General features: G+C 37.7%; 1 protein-coding gene across 5 annotated transcripts in view; it reads left to right on the top strand.

The window, feature by feature from the left end:
* Positions 1 to 22,505, top strand: part of LOC124613896 (inositol polyphosphate-4-phosphatase type I A) — a 261,219-nt gene that overhangs the window by 201,476 nt on the left and 37,238 nt on the right. For all 5 annotated transcript variants that reach the window (XM_047142639.1, XM_047142641.1, XM_047142642.1 and 2 more), the window contains 5 exons: positions 11,077 to 11,260; positions 11,344 to 11,434; positions 11,550 to 11,663; positions 12,322 to 13,575; positions 18,797 to 19,014. In XM_047142639.1, the coding sequence (XP_046998595.1) occupies positions 11,077 to 11,260; positions 11,344 to 11,434; positions 11,550 to 11,663; positions 12,322 to 13,575; positions 18,797 to 19,014 (1,861 nt within the window). The remainder of the gene's footprint in view (positions 1 to 11,076; positions 11,261 to 11,343; positions 11,435 to 11,549; positions 11,664 to 12,321; positions 13,576 to 18,796; positions 19,015 to 22,505) is intronic.

Raw genomic sequence — 22,505 nt, forward strand, 5'->3', positions numbered from 1 at the left:
GTGAATGAGGCTTCTTGTAGTGTTAATTCCCAGTGGTTGTCATTTTCCAGTAGTCCTAAGCATTGGCATGCTTCTCTTTTTGCCTGACATAGGTAACAGTCAACAGTCTTGAGATCTGTGAAACTTGTAGGTCCTCATATTTCATGTAGCAACATCCGGGGAGAGAAACATTTGGCATTGTTTGGATGTGCAGAGTATACTCAGCCTTGTGCACCAATTTCCATGATTCCTTGGTGATCTTTTATTAGAATTCCTTGTTTTTGTCATTGAAAGATTTTTCTTGTTGTGTTCCACGTATAATACGTCGAGACATCGACATACACTAATATTTTCACAAGTGGATCCTTTTGGCACAGTTTGTAGAAAGCTGTTAATGTTGTGTTGTGAGGTGGTTCACTTTCAATTTTTCTGGTGGTGTTTTTTGTGAAGTAAACTCCCTATCCATTCTCCAGATGTACTGCTAGATGTTGCACAGCTGGTTCGCATTTGAGTTCAGGAAAACCAAAAATTCGTTTTGCATCTTCATTACCATTGAGTTTTTTTTTGACTAAAGTTCAGTCTTGATCACATGTTTTAATGATATAGATAACCGGTTTCGGTTCTTTCTACAAAACCATCATCAGACCCATGGCTCCCTTAGGATGGTAGGCGGAGCACTCCTCGCTGCTACGCAGTTGATCAGTTGACTGCTTAGCATCGAGGAGAGCTCCGCCTACCATCCTAAGGGAGCCATGGGTCTGATGATGGTTTTGTAGAAAGAACCGAAACCAGTTATCTATATCATTAAAACATGTGATCAAGACTGAACTTTAGTCAAAAATATAACAATTAATTGATCACTGCTTTCCAAAAATGTTTACCAAAATTACCATTGAGGTTTCTTCCCATTTGGTACATGACGATATCGTCATTTGTGTTTTGTTGTTCGCTGTCTGTGGCTATTTGAAATATTGCCATGTCACTGCCTTTCTTCACATGGTTACAGACATATTTGATGGATTTCACTGAATTACAGTATTCTGCATTCATGTGTGCTCGGAACATTTTGGAAAGTAGTGTGTTATATGGTATTACCCACTGATTATCTATTTCCAATTTGGCACTATCTTGTATTCGTATTTTTGATGCGAAGCCACCGTTTTTGGGTGATTGCCTCCTGTAATTGGGATAGCCATCAACTACAATTTGTGTATCATCTGAGCATGGTGTTGGGTATTTTTTGTACAGTTTCTGTCACTCATTCATAGTGAATTGGAGTTTAATGGCCTGCATTGTCAATGAATCATGTTTTTTCACTACTACATCTTACAGTTTTGGTCTTATTGTGGATTGGGAAATTCAGCTTGGATGATTTTGTTGCTATCCGTGGGATGAATTCTGTCGTCCAGCTGTAGGAAATTTTGTGAGCGAGGCAGTTCTCATTTTTGCCATTTGATTGTGTACATCCAGTATCGAATTGTTTCAAAGAGCAGTATTTTGTGATGACTTCAATAAATGTCATTTATTTTTGTCGGAAAACTTGGGCTGTTATGCTGTGTCGATGCATGGAGGCTTGTCTGTAACTTTGTTGTTCTTCAATTTCTGGCCATGATGAGTTGCATGTGAACGTTATGAAGAGGCCAGGTCATCCATATGTGCTTACGTAGGTTATGGCATCTTTAGTGTATTCGTACATGTGTCTCGGACTTTCTATGTGTGTTGACTGTAAGGTTACCAGTGTTTCAATGTCGTCAGTGGTTCCGTCATTTATGATTGTGTCCCTAAGGTGGATGTATTCTTCCGTGTGTAGTTTTTTCTGATTCAGTCTTATGTAAGGCACCCATTCCACTTCTGTTTTTGCATACATATCTACCAGGAATTGTTGGAATAAACGGTGAGTGTTGAGAATGTGATTGTATGTTTCATTGTCTCTAATCATTAAGTGGTAAGCATAGAACTACTTGGAAGTGACTTTTTTGTTTGTTCATGTGCCTGTTTTGGGTTGGATTTGTTTCGCATTAAAATGATATCTGACCTCTCTGTGCACAAATATTAATGGATATTGGAGGGCATCATATGAACAGTGTGTCTCTTTAATGTGTTGTAGCCCTTCTCTTCTTTGTTGTACAATTATGTAACGGCATGTGTTTTCATTGTCCACAACTATGATGGTGACTTCATCTATCTGAGGAGCATCAAATCGATGTTCGTGTTCTCCAAGTGGTCTTTTGTCAGCTTGAATTATAACTTTATAGCATACTGGAGCCTCCTTATTATTCTTCATAAACATTATGAAATTTTCCAGTGGAGATCTGTTTACACTTACAATTTAAAGTTAACTATTTTTCGTTATTAATTCACACACACACACACACACACACACACACACTTCTGTGTGCTGATCATTACATAATCTACTTATCTCAAAATTTTTGAACTTTTGTTATGTCCTCCTTTTCCGTATTAATTCTACATGATTAAGATGCTAGAGTGTGCTGTTTTATATTTAATTTTTCTAACCATGTGGTTATACAGTTCTCACATTAGCACAGGATGTCTATCTTTTTAGAGCTGTCTAAGTTTTCTGAATGTATGGGAATCTCTTCTACCTCTTCTGTGCATTCTTAAGTATTAAGTGTGGCTTGTGATTGAACTATTCATCATTTCTTTAGGCCTATCTGTACTTACAAATCCAGTCCACGCGGCTCCCCCTGTTGGAGATTCGAGTTCTCCCTCGGGCATGGATGTGTGTGTGTTGTCCTTAGTGTATGTTAATTCAAGTTAGATTAAGTAGTGTGTAAGCTTAGGGACCAATGACCTCAGCAGTTTGGTCCCATAAGACCTTACCATAAATTTCCAATTTTTTTCCTACAAATCACTTTGTGAACTAATGTGTGAAAGGTTAAAATTTTGCATTCATGGAAGAGGGAATTTTCCTTGTACGGTTGCTGATTCTAACTATGAAATATTATAGCTTACACACCTGTGCCTTATTGCCACATTCATTAATAGGATTGTAATAAGTGAAGAATTCATCCCTGCCTTCGAGGAAATTGACAGACTCTACTGCCATGGCCAACTTGGTCGATGCGTCCGTCTATCTTTCCTCACTATGACTGGTCATTCAAATGCCACAAAAAAATAGCTGCCTGGCCTATATCTTCCACCTTTATTTGCCCAGTTGAGCCTATACATATTTCTACACTTAGCAAAACAGAATCTTTCTCACGTTTTCCACTAAAAAGCATTTGTTCAACTTTTGAACAGTGTTCCTAATGTATTTTCTTAATTTGGATACTATCAATCCTCTTCACCAAAATGCAGAGCTGATTGGACATTTCAGTCTATGATACAACAAAGCCTTAATGATTACATGAAATAAGTCACTGCCTACCTTATGCACTTCTTCATTGATTTGTGGTTCCAATCAGCTTCCGCAACAACAGATGTCCTCTGTGAGACTCAGCAAGAGTGATGGTCAAAGTACCCTCCGCCACACACCGTCAGGTGGCTTGCGGAGTATGGATGTAGATGTAGATGTAGATGTAGATGGTCACTAAAGCCACTGAAAATCCAACTATAACTGTGAAGATTGGTTGCCAGCTCTGATGGATCAAATGGTATTCAAAGTTTTTGAATAAAATGTGAATGTAATTACATTTTGAACTTGAACTTTTTTTAAATTCTTTGTCTTAAAGAAAATAACTTTACTTTTAGTGAAATGTTTGCATAATTTTATGTTAACTTTCTACAGACTGAGACACAAGATGGATAAGCTGACTTAAATTTAATTGTAGCACACTGGCAACCAATGCAAAGTTTCTAATGTTCAGTGGCCAAAAAAGTTATCATGTAAATAAACTCTTCAAAACAGTCCGCCATGAAAATTTACTGTAACTGAAACACATCCTCAGCAAATTTAAACAAGAAAGGCAACCAATGAATTTGTTCATTGTTCTCTAGCTCTTAGTGACAGTTCAGTGTCATATTCTTAGGATGTTTATGATGAGAAGAATTTGTCGTGATTGTAAACTTCTTAAAAGCACATTTATACAGTCAGATCATTACTTGAAGTTAGTAGAATAGTGGAAGCAGGAACTTGTTTAAGAAATATATTTGAAACCATTAGTTTGAATTACTCTAGTGTTCAATTCTGGATCATGTATTTGACGATACTGAATGAGCTCTTTGCACTTCTGATAGTGTGAAGAAATGGAAGATATTCCTTGCTTATTGAATTTGTAGACAGTGAGTTGTTGCTGTTGAGATGAGGTGGCAGATGAATGATATGTTCACGTCTCAGTATGGGTACCCATTATTGCAAGAAGCCATTGTTTATTTATTTATTTATTTATTTATTTATTCATTTCTTGTTCCGTAGATCCAGTTAGTGAGTCAATCACAAGGATATGGAACGTGAGAAATTGTACAGGTTTCAATTTAAACTTACAATAAATACAAGGGCAATTCAATGGCAAATTGTACATAGTTTAAGTAAGACATACTATAAATACAGTAACAGATACAATGTCAGCGAGATAACATAACAACCATTTAACAGAAAAAGGAGTTTCAAATAAAGGTTAAAGATAAGAGCACAAAGTTAAACCAGATATTAGGCCTACAAGAGTAAATACACGTACAGCCAATCTGTTGTTACAAAAAGTGTGCTAATGCCCAAATGCATAATAAAATCAATTGAACTACTTCTAGACACAATAAGTTTAGTGGTGGTATACATTTTCTTTCAGATATTCATCCACAGTATAATAAGATTTCTCTGTCAGGTAATCTTTGAGAACTTGTTTAAATTTTGGCTCGCCGTCATTTTAGCCTCTGTAGCTGCATCCAATGTTGCCATTAATATTAGTTCAGAAACTCTTGCATTCTTCAATTATAGAGATGACTTTTCCCAACATCTGCTACTGCCACTTCAGAATATTAGCAATGTATGCACTGATTCATGATTTTCAACATCACTGAAAATATGGAAAATTAATTTGCACCCACATCTTGTACCCATCTGTCAGCAACTTTCTTTTCCTTCACTTTGTACATGGCTTGGCCATGCAAGGACGGCTTGTTTGCTGAAAGGAAAACCCAAAACGGATCCCCATTATAACTGCATCTGTTGCACACTATTGACTGAAAACTATTAAGCCTGAGATAGTATCAGTCAGTTTCTTTTATAAAATGACAATTAATAAACAATTTAAAACTACTAACAATTGTTGCATACCGTGTATCATTTAAATGTGTTGCATAATGTCACTTCCTAAGAGTCATGGCTTCACATGATAAAAGCATATTATTGGGTATAAGAAATTTCTCTCATGAAATATGATAATTTATGAAAAATACTGCACATAGATTCGAGTTATGTTATTTTACCACCTCCACTGTCAGCTTCGGTTCACTTGTAATTTGTACCAGAATTGTATCCTGCTCCACATTTCAAATTGGGGTAGATTCGCTCAACGGATTCTCTAAGCCACTTGCACTATGTATAGTTACTGTTAATGACATGTTCTCTATTTCTCATACTTTTTGAAGCAGACCAGAACTGGCTGCTAAAGTGTAATTCTGCCCTAATTTATATTCAGCCATCTTATGATTCATAGGTAAAGTCCCATCATGTACATTATGATGTGACACCATTTCGTACTCTTCTTTATTATACATAACTGAAATTTTCATACAGTCAAGTATTACTTACTGAAATATTCTAAATGATTGTTTATTTACTGTTCTACAGGATTTGAACTATCTGCTTATCTCGATTCAGGTTTTCCATGCTTTCACTAAATAATTTCAGGTGAATAATGGGAACCTTAACTTCTTTTCCTTTAGGTGAGAACCACATGGAGAGGGTGGAGTGCCACACAATCATTAATACCTGACCATATTTGGAGGTATATTAACAAAATTAGTACCAAACAATGGTATACATTACTCTTTTACCATGCACTGAATGGTGCATTACAGACAGTAAACATCATGGAGCTTCCTGGCAGATTAAAACTGTGTATTGGACCGAGACTCAAACTCAGGACCTTTGCCTTCCGTGGGCAAGTACTCTACCGACCGAGCTACCCAAGCACTACTCACAACCCATCCTCACAGCTTTGATAAACATCATGTTTACCAGTACAGTCATTTCACTTATTTGGTGCAATAAACATTCATAGGCCTAATGATTTTTTGAGATGTGCTAAGTGCCATGAGAAAAACAGTAGCTGTTATGATGTGAGGAGTTGGACTTGAATACTTGTTAAACCATTTAAGTTTATGTGTATATTGAAAAAGTTGGAAGAAAGACAGCTTGTTTTGTATTATTGTGAAATAGGGAACAGAGTATCACGGGTAAGACACATGAGCTGCCATGGCAGTCATTAAACCAAAGGTATTTTTGATTATGGTGAGATCTTTTCACAAAATTTTGATCTTCAGTGTTCCAAATTAGAAAATGTTTTGTTGACATGCACTTACCTAGGGAAAAATGATCGTCAGGCAAAAATAAGAGAAATTGGAACTTGCAACGAAAAATTTAAGTGTTCATTTTCCCTGCACGCTGTTTGGGAGTGGAACAATGGAGTAGTAATCTGAAGGTAGTTCGATGAGCCCTCTGCCAGGCATATAAATATGAATTGGAAAGTAGTCATGTAGATATTGATGTAGACACAATGATTTTCATAAATTCCTCCAGGCAAATGTTAATGCACGAGGGTGATTCAAATGAAAACCTTAAAAATGCTAAATATTTTTAATTGTAACAATGAACAAGCAACTTACATGTCACTTTTTGACGAGTCTCCCTGACATTAAAGGCACGTATCTCAACTGTCTTACTGGCTATGTGGGGTTGGTGTTTTCATGCTGTAGCAATACTCTTGAAGTCAGAATTCCTCATTGTTTTCTCCTGGTTGTAGGGGAAAGTTGATTTTTCAGCATCTCTGAATAAGAAACGTCAATGCAACACTCCAAAATTACTTCATTTGCATGCCAGAAGAGAATGAGCATGACTTCTCCAGCAGATGGTTGAGTTCAATATTTTTTTGATTTCATCAATGAGCTGTGGTGCCTTTCTTTGCTTGACATTTTAGTTTCTAGTTGGTGATAGTGGACCCAAGTCTCATCGCCTGTAACACTTTCTCCTGGAAATGCATCATCTTCAATTTGAAAATAATGCACAAGTTCTTCACAGGCGTTGATGCGATGTTCTTCCAATTCAGCAGTCAAGTGTCGTGGCACCCGTCTCGCAGACACCTTATTGAATTGCAGTACCTTGCGAACAATATTCTGTGCTGAACCAATACTAATCTTCACATTTGTGCCCATTTTGTTCAGAGTTATGTCTTTGTTCTTCTCTACAAGCTTCTCCACTAATGCAATGTTCACGTCCGATACTATGCTGTGAGCCTGTCCTTGTCTTGGGGCATCCTCCACAGACATGAGACGGCTTTTAAACTCCCTACCTCACTTGTATGCTTGCTGAAATGACAAACATTAATCACTGTACCATGCTGTCATTCTGCAATGAATTTTGATTGGTTTGACACCTTCACTACACAAAAAATGCATCACAGATCGCTGCTCAGTCATGGTGCATGTTGACGGCAGGACGGCCTTCTTCTTGTGGATGCAGCTGCCTTCTCTGCATTGTAGCATTGCTCTGGCACCTGTTGGTCACCTTCTGAACCTCAACGAACACTAATGCCACCTACCAACTCTATCACACAACTATCAAGCAAAGGAGAAGCTGCTTGACAGTTTAGCCCCAATATTGTGCTAAAATTACAGCATTTTATTTATTTTCATGTTTCATTAGGGACAGAATTTATGTAACAAAAGTGTTGCTGTGAATTTAGGCCCAGATTGACTGAATGTACTATAGTGGCAGTCCTACCACAAAGCACAACCGCTGTGCACTGCCCTATCATTCGCCAATAAGTTAGTGCTTATTCTGTTGCAACTTTGACATCTAACCTTCTTTTTACATGTGGTGATTATTTCTTTTTTGCTGTCAGTTGTTACAGACTCATTGTGTTGCACTATGCATCTCTGAATAAACTGACAATTTGTTTATTGTGTGCTTCATAAAAACAAAATTAAATTTGAGTGTTTCATTTGAAACTCCATTTATAGCTGTCAGTGGTCATTACATCTGAAGTAACTTCCACTTCGGCTTCTTAGTAATTTGCTCTATTTGCTTTGGAAGTAGATTCCCCATGTTACAAGTCTACAACTAAGTTGTTACTCTTTTATCCACCAATGAGAAGTTGTTGTTGCCACCAGTTACAGTTAACATAGTTCAGAAATGAGTGTAACAATGTGTGGAACATTCTTGGATATTACCAGCAGCTTTAGTGGTGATAGTGGAAAAAATAAGAAATTTCTGTTAATACTGTTAATGCAAAGTGGGAACCCCATCGACAGATCTTTCTTTCCATTTCATTATATTTAAGAATAATATCCAAAACTGTTTTGAAATCTGTAAACAATGTAGTGCACATGGTTAGAGATAAAGCTACAAAAATTACTCAGAGTATTACTACTACTACTACTACTACTACTACTACTACTACTACTATTACTATTATTATTATTATTATTATTATTATACATAGAACATGTTATATTTCATGACACAACAGTTACCCGTCAACAGGATTTGTGATATACAAACAAAAAACAGCAGCACTCAAACTGATCCAGAAATCAAGGGATATAAAGAATTCCATTATTTTACCGTCCAAAATGCAATGATAGAAGTGTTATGATGTTTTGCTGCACCCAAACTTAATATTATCATCAGACCATAGCAACTCTTTCATAAAGTGAGCAACATATGTAAAAACTCTTGTCTTTTGTTTCACAGAAACATTTATTCTGCATCTTGGAAAAAAAATTCATGTTATATACCAGTAAATCGTGGCCAAAAACTTTGATTCTCTTTGCAAAAATAGTAGTCACTGCAATATATTGGCAAAATTACATTCAGTGTTAAGGATTCTGAACTAATGTTTCTGAGAAAGAAGCAGCAACCAAGTTGATCACAAGGAGCTGCATTATGCTTACTATGCTTGTTTGACTTAATTCTTCATCAAGGCACTTGCAATAGTGTGCCTCAAGTATTTATGCGCCTTCCTCATACAGTGTTGTTATGTGTGTTGTCAACTATGTGAGTAAAAGTTCTTTGAGCATGTCGCTGTTGTTGAATTTTAGGTCGCCAGGGAATGGTTTCAGTTGCTAAAAGAGGTGAAAGTAGGGTATGATCAGGGCTGTAAGGAGGGTGGTCAAACTGGCTCTAGCCAAAGTCCTGTAAGAGTTGTTGTGCTTTGTTCACAGTGTGATGTCAGGTATTGTAGAATGCCATTTTTATCTCCAAAGATTGTACACACAAATTTTTGAGGTGTCACAATTTGCTTGGCTTTAGCTTTTACTGATGATGCAGCATGCCTCCATTCTATTGGGTCCGCAGCTTGTGGTCTAGTGGCTACCGTTGCTGTCTCTGGATCACGGTGTCCCAGGTTCGATTCGTGGCCAGGTTGGGAGTTTTCTCCACCTGGGTACTGGGTGTTTGTGTTGTCCTCATGATTTCATCATCATTCGTGAAAGTGTTGAGACTGGACTGTGTAAAGATTGGGAATTTGTACTGGTGCTAATAACCGCACAGTTGAGCACCCCACAAACCATTCATCATCCATTTCATTGCTAGTAACTTCGATTGAAAGGGTTTCATAAGTGACCCAAGTCTCATTTGCAGTTAGTGTCTTGCTTAGAGGATCTGCACTGTCATAACTATTTCATGAAGAGGTGATCTTAAAATTTGCAGAAAGTACGTAGAAAGATCCAGTATTGTAAATTAACAGTTTTCCTTTATGAGTTCTTCAGCTATACAAACCAATTCTTCATTTGATCACATCCTTCATTGAGGTGTCAGACCCATCTCCTTAACCAGTGAATCAGTCACTCATTGTATTTTCTTCATAAATCTCACAAATCTTTTGGTGAATGTCGGCTGGTTTAGTGTTCTTTTTATTCACAAAACAGATTGCAGATCTGATCTCACAAGCACCAGGATTTCCAATCAGTTGTTTCATTGTAAATAAGCAGAATAAACAACAAAAAGGGAACTTAAGTGGTGGCATCTTCTTCTCCTTGACTCAGAGCAACTATTGTGCATGAGCTGAACAAAAAGAAATTCACACAGAACTATTTTCTGGGTGCACCTAATACTCATAACCTGGTAGGTGATATTAACAGTAACCCTAGATTTTTCACAGATCTATAGTGAAGTAACACCAGAAAAAAAATCTGCATGGGCATCATGGTTGCTTTTGAGAAGATTTCAGAATGGTGCAATTATTGGCAAGTTGCTCCAGATGTACAGAAATGTAAAATTATGTGCATCACAAATTGCAGTAAATTAATATCCTATGACTACAAAGATTTCCTAGAAACAATCACAGTATCAGTGAGCCAGGGTCAGAATCCATCAAATCCTTCAAGTATCTGGGTGTAACAGTTTGTACAGATCTGAAATGAAATAATCACATAGTCTTAGACTTGGGTAAAACAGGTAGCAAACTTTGGTTAATTGCCATAATGTTGAGAGAATGCAGTTAATCTGCAAAGGAAATTGTTTACAAAACGTTTTTGTGTCATATCTTTAAATATTGTTTAAGTGTTGTAGGTGTATACCATATCAGATTAACAGGGAATTTTGAACATTTTCAAAGTAAAGCATTATGAATGGCCACAGGTGTGTTTGACTCACTGGAGAGTGTCACCAAAATACTGTCAAACCTGAATTGGCAGACACTGGACGACAGTGCAAACTACCTCACAACAGCATACCACCCAAGTTTCAGCAAACAGTATTAAGTAAAGAATCTTGAAATATACATCACCTTTTTAACCACACTCCTGTAGGGACCACGAAGAGAATAGTAGACTAATTACAGTGCACATAGTGGCATTTAAGCTAAACAGTCAATCTCCCCAGATTTTTGCAGAACATATAAGCAGATGTAGCTAGTGCTTTACTTCGTTATTGTTGTCAGCTTCCAACTACAGTTCTTCTTTGTTTTACAGGGAGTTTCTTCAAGCCAAGTTCACGTAAAAATGATAGGACCCTGGAATTTGCACCAGTCAATCTACACTTGCAACGCATGTGGGTACAGAATGACACACTTCGGAAAAGTGGTTTCTATGACATCATCACAGTTGGCGCTTTCACTGCACATTCTCACAAGTCAAAAAATGGAGGTCTCATTAAGTATGTATTGTAATTATGTCTTTATTTTTTAAAAATGTGTAGTTAATTTAATGTATTGAGATTGATGTGATTTTCTCCTTTAGGTTGTTACAGCAACTTAAGGAGTCACCTTCAAAACAGAATAGTAATTTACAAGGCCCCACTAAGATTTCCATGGCACATGATGCTATTCAGGTACAGTATTTCTTCTCTTTTCGCATCATGTTCCACCACTTTATACATTGAATTTTGTGTGTTTATGCAAAAGATTCACATGTTAAAATTAACTTCACTCTTTGCCATAACATAGGCGATTAAGCAACTGAGAAGAGAGGTTGTTGATGGGATGCGAGCTTTAATGAAACTGGCAAAAGAGAAACAGACTGCTGGTATGCTTCCTATATGTGAAGATATGATCACAAAGGTATGAAACATCTGTGTGAACATGTGATGATAATCCTCTACCACTCTGGAATTATAGATTTTGCTCAACAAAATGGCATTGATATGAGATATCATTTGTAACTGAGGCAGTAAGATTTTGAATAACTTTGAAGATGTGTTTGTAAATGCTTTTGTAGTTCAGAAGTTATCAAATGAAATTTGCGTACGTATGACTGCATTATATCTTCATTCTGGTGTTTGAATGTTAACAGCTATATCAAGTTCTTCATGGCATTTCACTGTTTTATATTATATGTAGACACCTTTTTTTTTGTAAAGGTCCTACCAGTTTTTGACAGACTATTTTAATTACAGAGTTTGACATGATAAAGAGAAAAATGCATTACAGTAAATATGTTGATGTTGCAATCATTGTAAGCTGTTTATCAGTAACACGAAGAATTTCACACACAGTTTGAAGTCAAATTTTAATTAATCATATTAAAATCAGTTTAAGTGTGTTTCAGTAATAAACTGAAGACAATTGTTGGAGATGTTGACATATTGGTGAAAAATGTGTTTGTTGATAATATAAGTGCTGCAACACTGTTTTCACCAATTTATAAAGTATTTAGATGTCCAGTGACTTTGCAGTTCATTATAATATGCAATTCTAATACGTAACTATTATTTTTCAGACCCGAATTCTCCTGAGCTTGTGGGATCCAGGTCTGGTTGAAGAAGCTCTGTCATTTATAGAGGAACATAAAGTGGCCCAACCTATTGTTAATGAATCTGCAGAAGGCGAAGATGGTCTCTGTAGTTTAGAGCTTCACCAGCAGCAACAGCAGACATTATCGCCATACCGACGAATTACTCAACAACTAAATTTTGATCTGAAATCACCGGATATAGATGATCTTGTGACACCTGATACTCCACAGTGTACAAGAACTTTCTGGAATATCCCTACTAGTAATAGTTCTGCTAAAATGTGCTCTACAAATTCCGCTGACAAAGAAGGTGGAACATCACAGAGCAATAGGGATTCTCAATTCATTATTTTTCCCGATGCAGAAGAGGACATTGATAGGGAAGCTAATGAACTGAAGGAGAAAGAAAATGATGACAGTGGTGTAGAAAATGAAGAGAACATTCATAGTAATGAAGCTTCAGGCACAGACGAAACTAAACAAATGATTCTTCCAAATGGGTATGATTCAGATATTGGGCGAAGATTCCTGGATACACAAGTGATGTGCAGTTCTCCATCTGCAAATTACTATAAACCAACTGATGAACCTGAGCCGTGGGATCTCACACAACTTAACATTGAAGCCAGTGTTATGTGCCTTGTCAGTAAAGTGAAATTTCTCTGTGGCCGTTGTGGAAGCCCAGCTGTACGTCTGAGATCTTCGCAACGTGGTGTTGGAAGATCTAGGAGCTTCAGAAGTGGGCTTTCAACAAAAGAAGTCAAAGACAGTGAAACTACCAAAACTGAGTCTGTCGTCACGGTCCAGCCAACAAGCAATACACCTCTGAGCAACGGGAAAGATGGTAATAGCCAAACTGAGAGCATCTGTTCTTCTTCCAAAGCAAAAAGTGAAAGTGACAAAGTAAACTCAGAAGACTCTTTAGGCTTTAATGCCAGTATGAGCAGTGACGATGTTCTAAACAAAACTGTGGACACAGTTCAGAAGGCTGTCAATGGGGCTACAAACAGAAACGGTGCCACCGTTCGAAATAAGTTCACTGAAGGTCTGGATTTTGCTTCCATTGTAGACTGGACATGTGAACTGAGGCCTAGTATGAGAAAACTAAGGCAAGCAATGGATGGACTTCTAAAGACTGCTCGTCTTACTCATAGTGTTTTTCGTGTGCAAGAAGATAGTAGGCTTGCACAACGTGCATGTAACGTTCGTTACCGCAGGGATGTGTGTTTTTCACAGTCTGTAAGTTAATTTTAATTCTATTATTCTACATTCATTTGTGTCATTCGGACTTTTGTGCTCAGATTACTTTTAACACATCATTATATGTAGTATTTAGTCAAGTAATATTCTACCTTTAAATACTGTGTCTTAGAATAATAGTAAAAGTGTAGTTGTCTTGATTACCCTCTACAGAAACTGAACAAAACAATAGAAACATCATGATATAAAACTATAAGTTTTCATGCTCATAAACTGGGGGGAAAAAATCAAGATGTGTTGATGGAACGTATGTAAACCTCCTCCATGTTACTGATGACATTGTAAAGTTAACCTCTAGTGCAGGAAGTTGTCCTGATGACATTGTAAAGTTAGCCTCTAGTGCAGGAAGTTGTCAACATCTAATGCAAGGACTTGATCAAGTAAAAGTGAAAGCAGGCCTGAAAATCGATTATCTACATTATTAAAACGCTGTCCCAGAACCAGGAAACAGTTGCAGTGTAGGAGCAACAAAAATTTGATTTTCAGTATCTCGTGTGATTATTGACTGAATTTAAAAAAATTAATATGCTGCCATAATTTATTGATTAAGAGGTATAATTTGATGTTTACACTTCAACACAATAAGACAATCGTTACAGTTAGAAACTGTGTGTTTGTGTTGAATTAATGTAACTGACAACGGGCAAATGTACAGGCGTCATTCACCCAGTATTTGAGAATGAGAGCACTTAGCAGCTTCTAACAAAATTTACACATAATTTCAACACCCCCTCCCCATTGCACTTACTACATTTTCGCTTTTTATGCAGTCAAACTTCAACATCAGACATGACATGTTAATTTACTACTTCTTTATTATTAACTCTATTTGTAACACACTTTGTTGACAGTATCTACATACATCACTGAAGGTACCTGCAAAATAATATCATTGTATGACACACTGCTCGCATTAGATTTGAACAGGGAGAGTAAAACAACAACGGTATCAGCCCACAATTGCCCACACTGAAACAAGGCGTATTGTGCCGCTTCACTCTCTGTGATTCTAGCAACACCAACCAATACCCATAAAGAATCGTAGAAGACCCTTCTCTATTTCTTTACTAGACACAGTTTGTTCAAGACTTGATGACCTGAATATAAAAATTCTGATTCTTTTCATCTCCAGCACTTCACGTTGGAGGATTAGGTGTGGTGCAGTTTCATCATCCTTACCACACAGCCTATACTTATGGGTTTCTTTATCTATACCCGTAGGTGTTGTATGACGCACAGTTCAGGAAATGGCGATGTTGTAAACATTTAGAAGAGTGAAAAATTATCATTTGCTTAAAATGGAGCATAAATTAACCAGTTTATATTCATCCAGTGTTTCATAAGAGCACTTGAAGCATATTTTCAAGCCTTTCCTAAACCTTTTTGTGCTTACACTCTTGAGGGCAAATATTTAGTACATTAAATCATTTATAAAGTAATCAGATGTTTAAATCTGTTTTATATACAGGAGTTTAATTCTTTAAAGAATTATGGGTTTACTGGTAATAAGAGGAATTTAATGTATAGCAATGATATTGAAAAAAAAAAAAAATGAATGAATTAACAACAATGTCATAGGACCTGTTGATGAGTTTTTCTATCAAGTTAGTTGAAGACAATGACAGGTTGCCAAAAAGAAAAAAATAAATATTTTCAAACCAAGTTTCCAATGTGTATATGACTGTCAATTTTGCGACAAGCAAGAATTTCCTGCTTTTACTTATGGCATGAGAAATGGACTTTCAGTTACACTGAAGAGCCAGAGAAACTGGTACATCTGCCTAATATCTTGTAGAGCCCCTGCGAGCATGCAGAAGTGCCATAACACGACGTGGAATGGACTTGACTAATGTCTGAGGTAGTGCTGGAGGGAACTGACACCATGAAATCTGGACACTGTTCATATATAGTATGAGGGAGTGGGGATCTCTTGTGAAAAGCACGTTGCAAGGCATCACAGATATGCTCAAAGATGTTCATGTCTGGAGAGTTTGGTGGCCAGCGGAAGTGTTTAAACTCAGAAGAGTGTTCCTGAAACTACTCTGTAGCAATTCTGGATGGGGGGGGGGTGTCACATTGTCCTGCTGGAATTGCCCAAGTCCATCGGAATGGACTTGAATGGATGCAGGTGACCAGACAGGATGCTTACATATCTGTCACCTGTCAGAGTCATATCTAGACGTATCAGGGGTCCCATATCACACCAACTGCACACCATTACATAGCCTTCACCAGCTTGAACAGTCCCCTGCTGACATGCGGGGTCCACAGATTCATGAGGTTGTCTCCATACCTTTACACGTCCATCAGTTCAATACAATTTAAACCAGACTCATCTGACCAGGCAACATGTTTACAGTCATCAATAGTCTAATGTTGGTGTTGATGGGCCTAGGCGGGAGTAAAGTTTTGTGTTGTGCAGTCATCAAGGGTGCATGAGTGGACCTTCGTCTCCGAAAGCCCATATTGATAATGTTACATTGAATGTTTCTTATGCTAACACTTGTTGATGGCCTAGGATTGAAATGTGCAGCATTATGCAGAAGGGTTGCACTTCTGTCACGTTGAACTATTCTCTTCAGCTGTCATTGGTCCCTTTGGTGCAGGATCTTTCTCCGGCCACAGGAATGTCAGAGATTTGATGTTTTATTGTATTCCTGATATTCACAGTAAGCTCTTGAAATGGTCACACAGGAAAAGCCCCACTTCATTGCTACCTCAGAGATGCTGTGTCCCATTGCTGGTGTGCTGACTATAACATCATGTTCAAACTCATTTAAATCGTGATAACCTACCATTGTAGTAGCTGTAGCTGATCTAACAACTGCACCAGATACTTGTCGTATAAAGGCATTGCCAACCACAGTGCCGTATTCTGCCTGTTTACACATCTCTGCATTTGAATATGCATGCCTGTGCCAGTTTCTTTGGTGCTTCAGTATAGAAACTATATTCAGACATAATTGTTGTAAGGAGTGTGACTAAATACAAGTTAATGTTTATTTAACACTACAACAGTGAAACCTTAGTCAGAGTACATAATTTTTTTTCCTTAAAAAAGAGGGGTTACATTACCGATTTCAACGAACTACTTCGTCATTTTCAAATTTAAAACATCAGTTGGAGAATATATTATGGGATTTACGACCATACATCTGACAACAAATACAAGAAATAATGAGACCCCCACCGAGGCAATGGTGGCACAACTAAGTCACTACAAGTTATGCCCATGCTTGCCCAACTGTTCATTCCATTTCCTAATGTAGAATAGATAAAAACCAACCAGGGTAAAAATTGCCAAGGATTCTTGCAAATGTGTCCTACCATGACACAACAGTCGTATGGCTGATACAGATTCATAAGCCATATGATCTTTGTGTCACAGCAGGACACACTGCAAGAATACTTGGCAATTTTACCCTGGTGTCCCTTTTATCTATTCTACATTAGGACATGGAATGAATGGTTGGGCAAGTATGGCATAACTTGTAGTGTCTTGGTTGTGCCACCATTGCTCGGTTGTCTGGTCTCATTACGTCTTATAATTGTTGTCAGATGTATGGTCATAATCCCCATTATACATTCTCTAACTGATGTTTTTACATTTGAAAATGATGGCATAGTTTCACTGAAACCGGTAATGTAACCCCTCTTAAAAAAAAAAAAAAAAAAAAAAAATACTGTGACAATGGTTTAACTGTTGTAGTGTAAAATAATCATTTAAATCCGTGTAGAAACCATTAAAAAACTGAGAGATACAGCGTAGAAATTACCATTAGAGACAGAAAACAAACAAAATTATCAAAGAACAACAAAATGATCAAGGAACGGACTATTGTGAGAGACATAATAATTATTGTAATGAAAATTAAATAACATTGGGTAGGACATGTAGCCAGGCGAGTAAATGGTAGATAAATGTAGGAAGTTCTTCGCTTGATTCCAGGGTACAGAAAAAGAAAAAGATGGTGGTGTAATGATATGTGACATTAGAAAGCATGCAAGAGAAACATGGCTGGAGCCTAATGTTTGGATAATACGAGAAAAGGAATTTATCTAATATGGACGTGGACCAACTGATTGCGATAATGAAGACCATCCCATTTTCAGAGCTTGGTTTCTGAATATGTTCTGAGCCTTTACTGTATCTGCTAGTGTTGTGATTTAAAGCTGATTTACTGTCATTTCTGACCTGGTAGGCATCCAAAAAGCACAAATTGTCAGTGCCAACTTAATATGTGACAGCAGTTGCTAATTTATAAGGGGTACATAGCTTTTTCTCATTTTTTGAGGGGGGAAATTCATTGTAAATACAACAGTGGAAGAAGCACTAAAATCAACTGATAAAGACAAAAAGGCATCTGACAAGAAAACGCTGTCGTAAAAGTGACTCCTGAGGTTAGCGTGTGTGTAGAAGATGTAGTTGAAATGGAATTTTATGATAGAAACTGCATAATCAAAACATTTGTGGTGGAGTTGATATCACCAAAAATATTGTAACAGACCTAGAAGCTCACTTGCAGCAGTTGTGATATTACTGATATTCGAGAAAGTTCTGGACAGTAGAGCTTCGTGGCAATACCCAGGGATTCCCTAGTAGACTGCCAGCACTTTTAGCTAGTGGAGAGAGACAGTAGGTGGCAGGTGGTCAGGTGTGATGGTAAGATTGCAGCTTCATTTCTGGCACCGCCCCCCCCCCCCCCCCCCCCATACATTTGCTAAATAACAAGATGTTTGAAATGAGTTATTGCATATTTTGTTCTGCACAAAAGTAGATTTCATCTATCTTGAAGCATTTCAGTGTGGCACTTAAGATGGGCACAATGAAAAGACTGTTACACATTAAGCTTTCAGTCACAGCCATCATCAGAAAAGAAAACCACATGCATTCACACATACACAGGCCAGAGCAGAGATAGCAGTTGTGTGTGTGTGTGTGTGTGTGTGTGTGTGTGTGGTTGGTTGGTTTTTTTTCCCTGATGAAGGCTTTGGCTGAAAGCTTAATGTGTAACAGTCTGTCTGCTGTACTTTCCATTGATTGAAATATTCTAAAGAGGTAGCTAAATTAACTTATCCCTCGAGATCATTGTTATAATATACTACTGTGCTTTTAGAATGTGTGTTTATGAATGCATTTGTGTGTGTGTGTGTGTGTGTGTGAGACTTTATTTATATTGTGTCTGATTTATTGTTACAGCTCACGTCACTCGTTACTGGACTGATGGCAAAATTATGGTGCCAGAAGCCTGATCCAACATTTCTTCTAGTTCTCACTACACTCGGGCCGTTGGTATCATTTGAAGGCCTGCTCAGCTACTATGGTGATGAAATAGACATGTGGGGTGACATGACAGTGGCTGTGGAAGACCTTGTGACTGTGAAATTTACACTGACACGTTCTCCCAATAACTGTCGGTTAGTAATTATTTTATTCTCATTCAATTGTTTTCCCAAACACACACGTGTGTGTGTGTGTGTGTGTGTGTGTGTGTGTGTGTGTGTGTGTGTGGGGACACAACCATTTCTGCTCCTTTAAAATCTATGCCTGTCCCACTCCCTATCACACACCTTGAGTGTTACAATTGACGCCACCTCCCTCTGTACCGACATCCCCCATTTACAGGATTTGCATGGGTCGCTGAGAGGAGACTGTCCTGGGATCTGTAAGCCTTCAGCCCTTGGTTTGACTTAGATACCATTATGACATCTTTGTCATATGGATTCTTGGTGAGGCTGACCTGTTAAAAATTTTGGAACCTCTTCTCCCACATGGTCCTATTCTGAATTCCAAGCCACTTTCATTGATGCTGATCTCATCCTCATTGAAAGTCAGCTACACACTTCTGTTCACATTAAATGTACTAACAAACAACCCATTTTCCTACCATATGGCTATAAGTCTTGCCCTATGCACCCTCCTACCACCACCTATATCACCCCTATAACTGCCAAAATAAACTATCAAACGGAGAGCCACCTGTGAAATGACAACGTCATGTACCAGCTGTTACATGAACACTGTTCAGCCTTCTGTACAGGTATGACTACCACAAAGTTAATAGTTAGGATGATTAGGCAAAGACAGAGGGTATATACTGGCAGCACACAATATCCATCAGTCGTGATGTTGGTGCTTGTTTCGCGACAAGTGCCATCTGGTTTCGTCTTCCAGACGCCAGTTTCTCAGAACTCTGCAGATGAGAACTGGGATTACAACATTTCCTTAGTTCTCACCATCCATTTCACCATGATTTATGTTAATTATTTTCTCTAATTTCCTTGGTCTCAACATTTCTTCTCAGTAACTATTCCTAGTTCTCTATGTCTTTTATTTTATGACCTATCTGTTTTCCCCCCACCTCTACCACACTTAATGCACTTAGCTTTCCACAGTTATTAACTCTTACATGATGTTTTGTGATCTCTGTAACGTTTATTACCTTATCTTCCACCTTTAAGCTCCAGGGTTTCAAATCTTGTACAGTGCAGCCCCCAACAATCATTCTTTCCCTTTCAACCCATTCACCAAGTCTCCTCTGACCTGGGATTCTGGGTGACTTTTGTGAACCCTCCATATTTCCTAAACGTCACCAGTCTTTTACTTAATCCGTCTTCCTTTCCCAGCAACCTTTCTGCCAGAAGAAGAGCTGCACATTTCTTTAACCTTTATGTAGGGTGTCAGAAAAAGTCTGAAAAACATATAAAGGTGTTGCAGTGGAGGTTGTGCTGAGAAATGATTGCTAAGAAAAAAATTTGACACATTGTGCCACTTCCGAGTTGTTTAGCATTGAAGTTAGCCAGTCAGGTCTTTGTGTGTGCAAATTCAAGCAGCACTGCCAGAGACAGTATCACCAAATTTGTTCTTTGTTCGGTTTCCTTAAACTGAACCAACATAGCTTTTGCTCATCTAGCTTAAATTTATAAAAAAAGCCACATTTTAACTATAGCCCGCGTCACATAGGACGGCGCTTCCGTGCATAGAGGCAAAGTGGTAAGAAAGCATGGGGGGGATGAGAACTACGCATGTGCAGCAGCAGAGAGCAGGCAAATAAAGTCCACATTTCCGAACTGCATTGCTGCAGACAACAGTCAGGCTCATTTGCGTACGGTACATCGTGTTATACATTCAAATGTATGAGGGGAATTGTAAATATTAAAGACAATTTCAATCAGTCATCATGGGAGAAATATTAATTCACATCTTGGTGATGTTGCGTCCATTACTCCACAGATTTACTCTGTGCGAGGTCAGCAGGCAAGAATAGCTGACTCAGCTTTGTGAAGATATGAAGTACAATTTTTCTTAAAATGACAGTTGTCTAATGAAAAGATCATTGGAACTGCTTGCAATAATTATTGCGATCTGAAGTGTATTATAAGTAAAAATGCAATACACAACAAAATTTAACTTCAAGCACAAACTGAAGTAATTATATTTGCTTGACAAGTGCTTCTACTCAATAGAATTTTTAAAAATGTGTATAACGTGTATGTCTTGTCTCTCTCTCTCTCTCTCTCTCTCTCTCTCTCTCTCTCTCTCTCTCTCTCTGTGTGTGTGTGTGTGTGTGTGTGTGTGTGTGTGTGTGTGTGTGTGTCACTGCGCGTAAAAAAGTATTAGTAGTAGAAAAGACTAATGTAAAAGTCAGTAAGTTGTCGTATAGTTCGCTGTTAACGAGCCCTGTGAGTGTAAACTAACTCATTCAAAATTACAGTGAGAGAAGTTTAAAATCCATTGAACAAGCAAACAATTAACCATCACCTATGAATAATTCCAGGGAATGCTGACCGCTAAAATTGGAAATCACCGATTTGTCAACTTCAGTTACAATGTCATTTTAGGACCTTATGCAGTTCATGCCTTGAAAATGACAGGGGTTTACACATGGAAATATCGGACTTTTGATGAATTTATCCAGCTGCCTTCTCGCATTTTATTAGAGCAAGCAACGTAGTGACAGAAGCTTAATTTCTCCTTGAGTAATATGTTGAACATCATAGTCTGCATTATTCAAATGATACAAAGTCCTAATCAAAAAGGCTAGGAAGTTCTCATTATTATGTATGCAACTGATATGTTGACAAACACATTTTTTAAACTACGGGTCTTTACAACTAAGAAATATTATTACTTTGTTTCAAAGTCTACATCATAATACCATCGTCATTTTTATTTGAGTGTGTTTCTGAACAATCTGATTGTAAATTCACAGTGATAGCTTCAAGGCTTGTATCCATCATCAGTTCCCTGTTAAATTCCTCTTTCTGTAGCTTTTCAGCATGAAACACAGACTGTGCCCGTGCTACAGGTGGGATGTTGTCTATTGTCTCATGCACAAGTGATTCGCTGTATGTCATCTTGAATGTTTTGTTTTTTCTTCCACATAGTGTTAACCTTTTGCCCAAATTAATTCCATGGGGCTACACTGACAGTGACATGTGGCTAATCACAAAACTGTGTGACCCCATTCACATGCAAGGAAGTCAAGTTTGTACATTCTGTCATGTGACTAGTATAAATTAATGAGCTATAGGAAATCGACACAAGTCTGGTTTATACTGTGCTTAATAGTTTCATGTGTAAGCCAGATATAAATATCCACTTTTCTGGTGTTTGTACTTGTTGTTTTCTCTGTAACAGTTGCATTATAATTGGCAATGACCAACTTCGAAACAAGGCATGACAAAATTTGTCGATCATGTCAAGAAACTGACAGTGTTCATTTGCGAGTGGTAGTCACTGCTGTTTTTCTTACATGTAAATACAAGTTTATTCTCAGAAACAAAACCCGAAGAAGAGTCAGCACTGCAGAATACTTATCCAAGAACCTATTCCTATGAGAATTTTAAAACAGCCAGTACCATCACTCATTTTCCAGCAGATCTTCCTGGAATGATTCTAATTGGCT

Source organism: Schistocerca americana, chromosome 4, assembly GCF_021461395.2.
Source record: "Schistocerca americana isolate TAMUIC-IGC-003095 chromosome 4, iqSchAmer2.1, whole genome shotgun sequence".
NCBI lineage: Eukaryota > Metazoa > Arthropoda > Insecta > Orthoptera > Acrididae > Schistocerca > Schistocerca americana.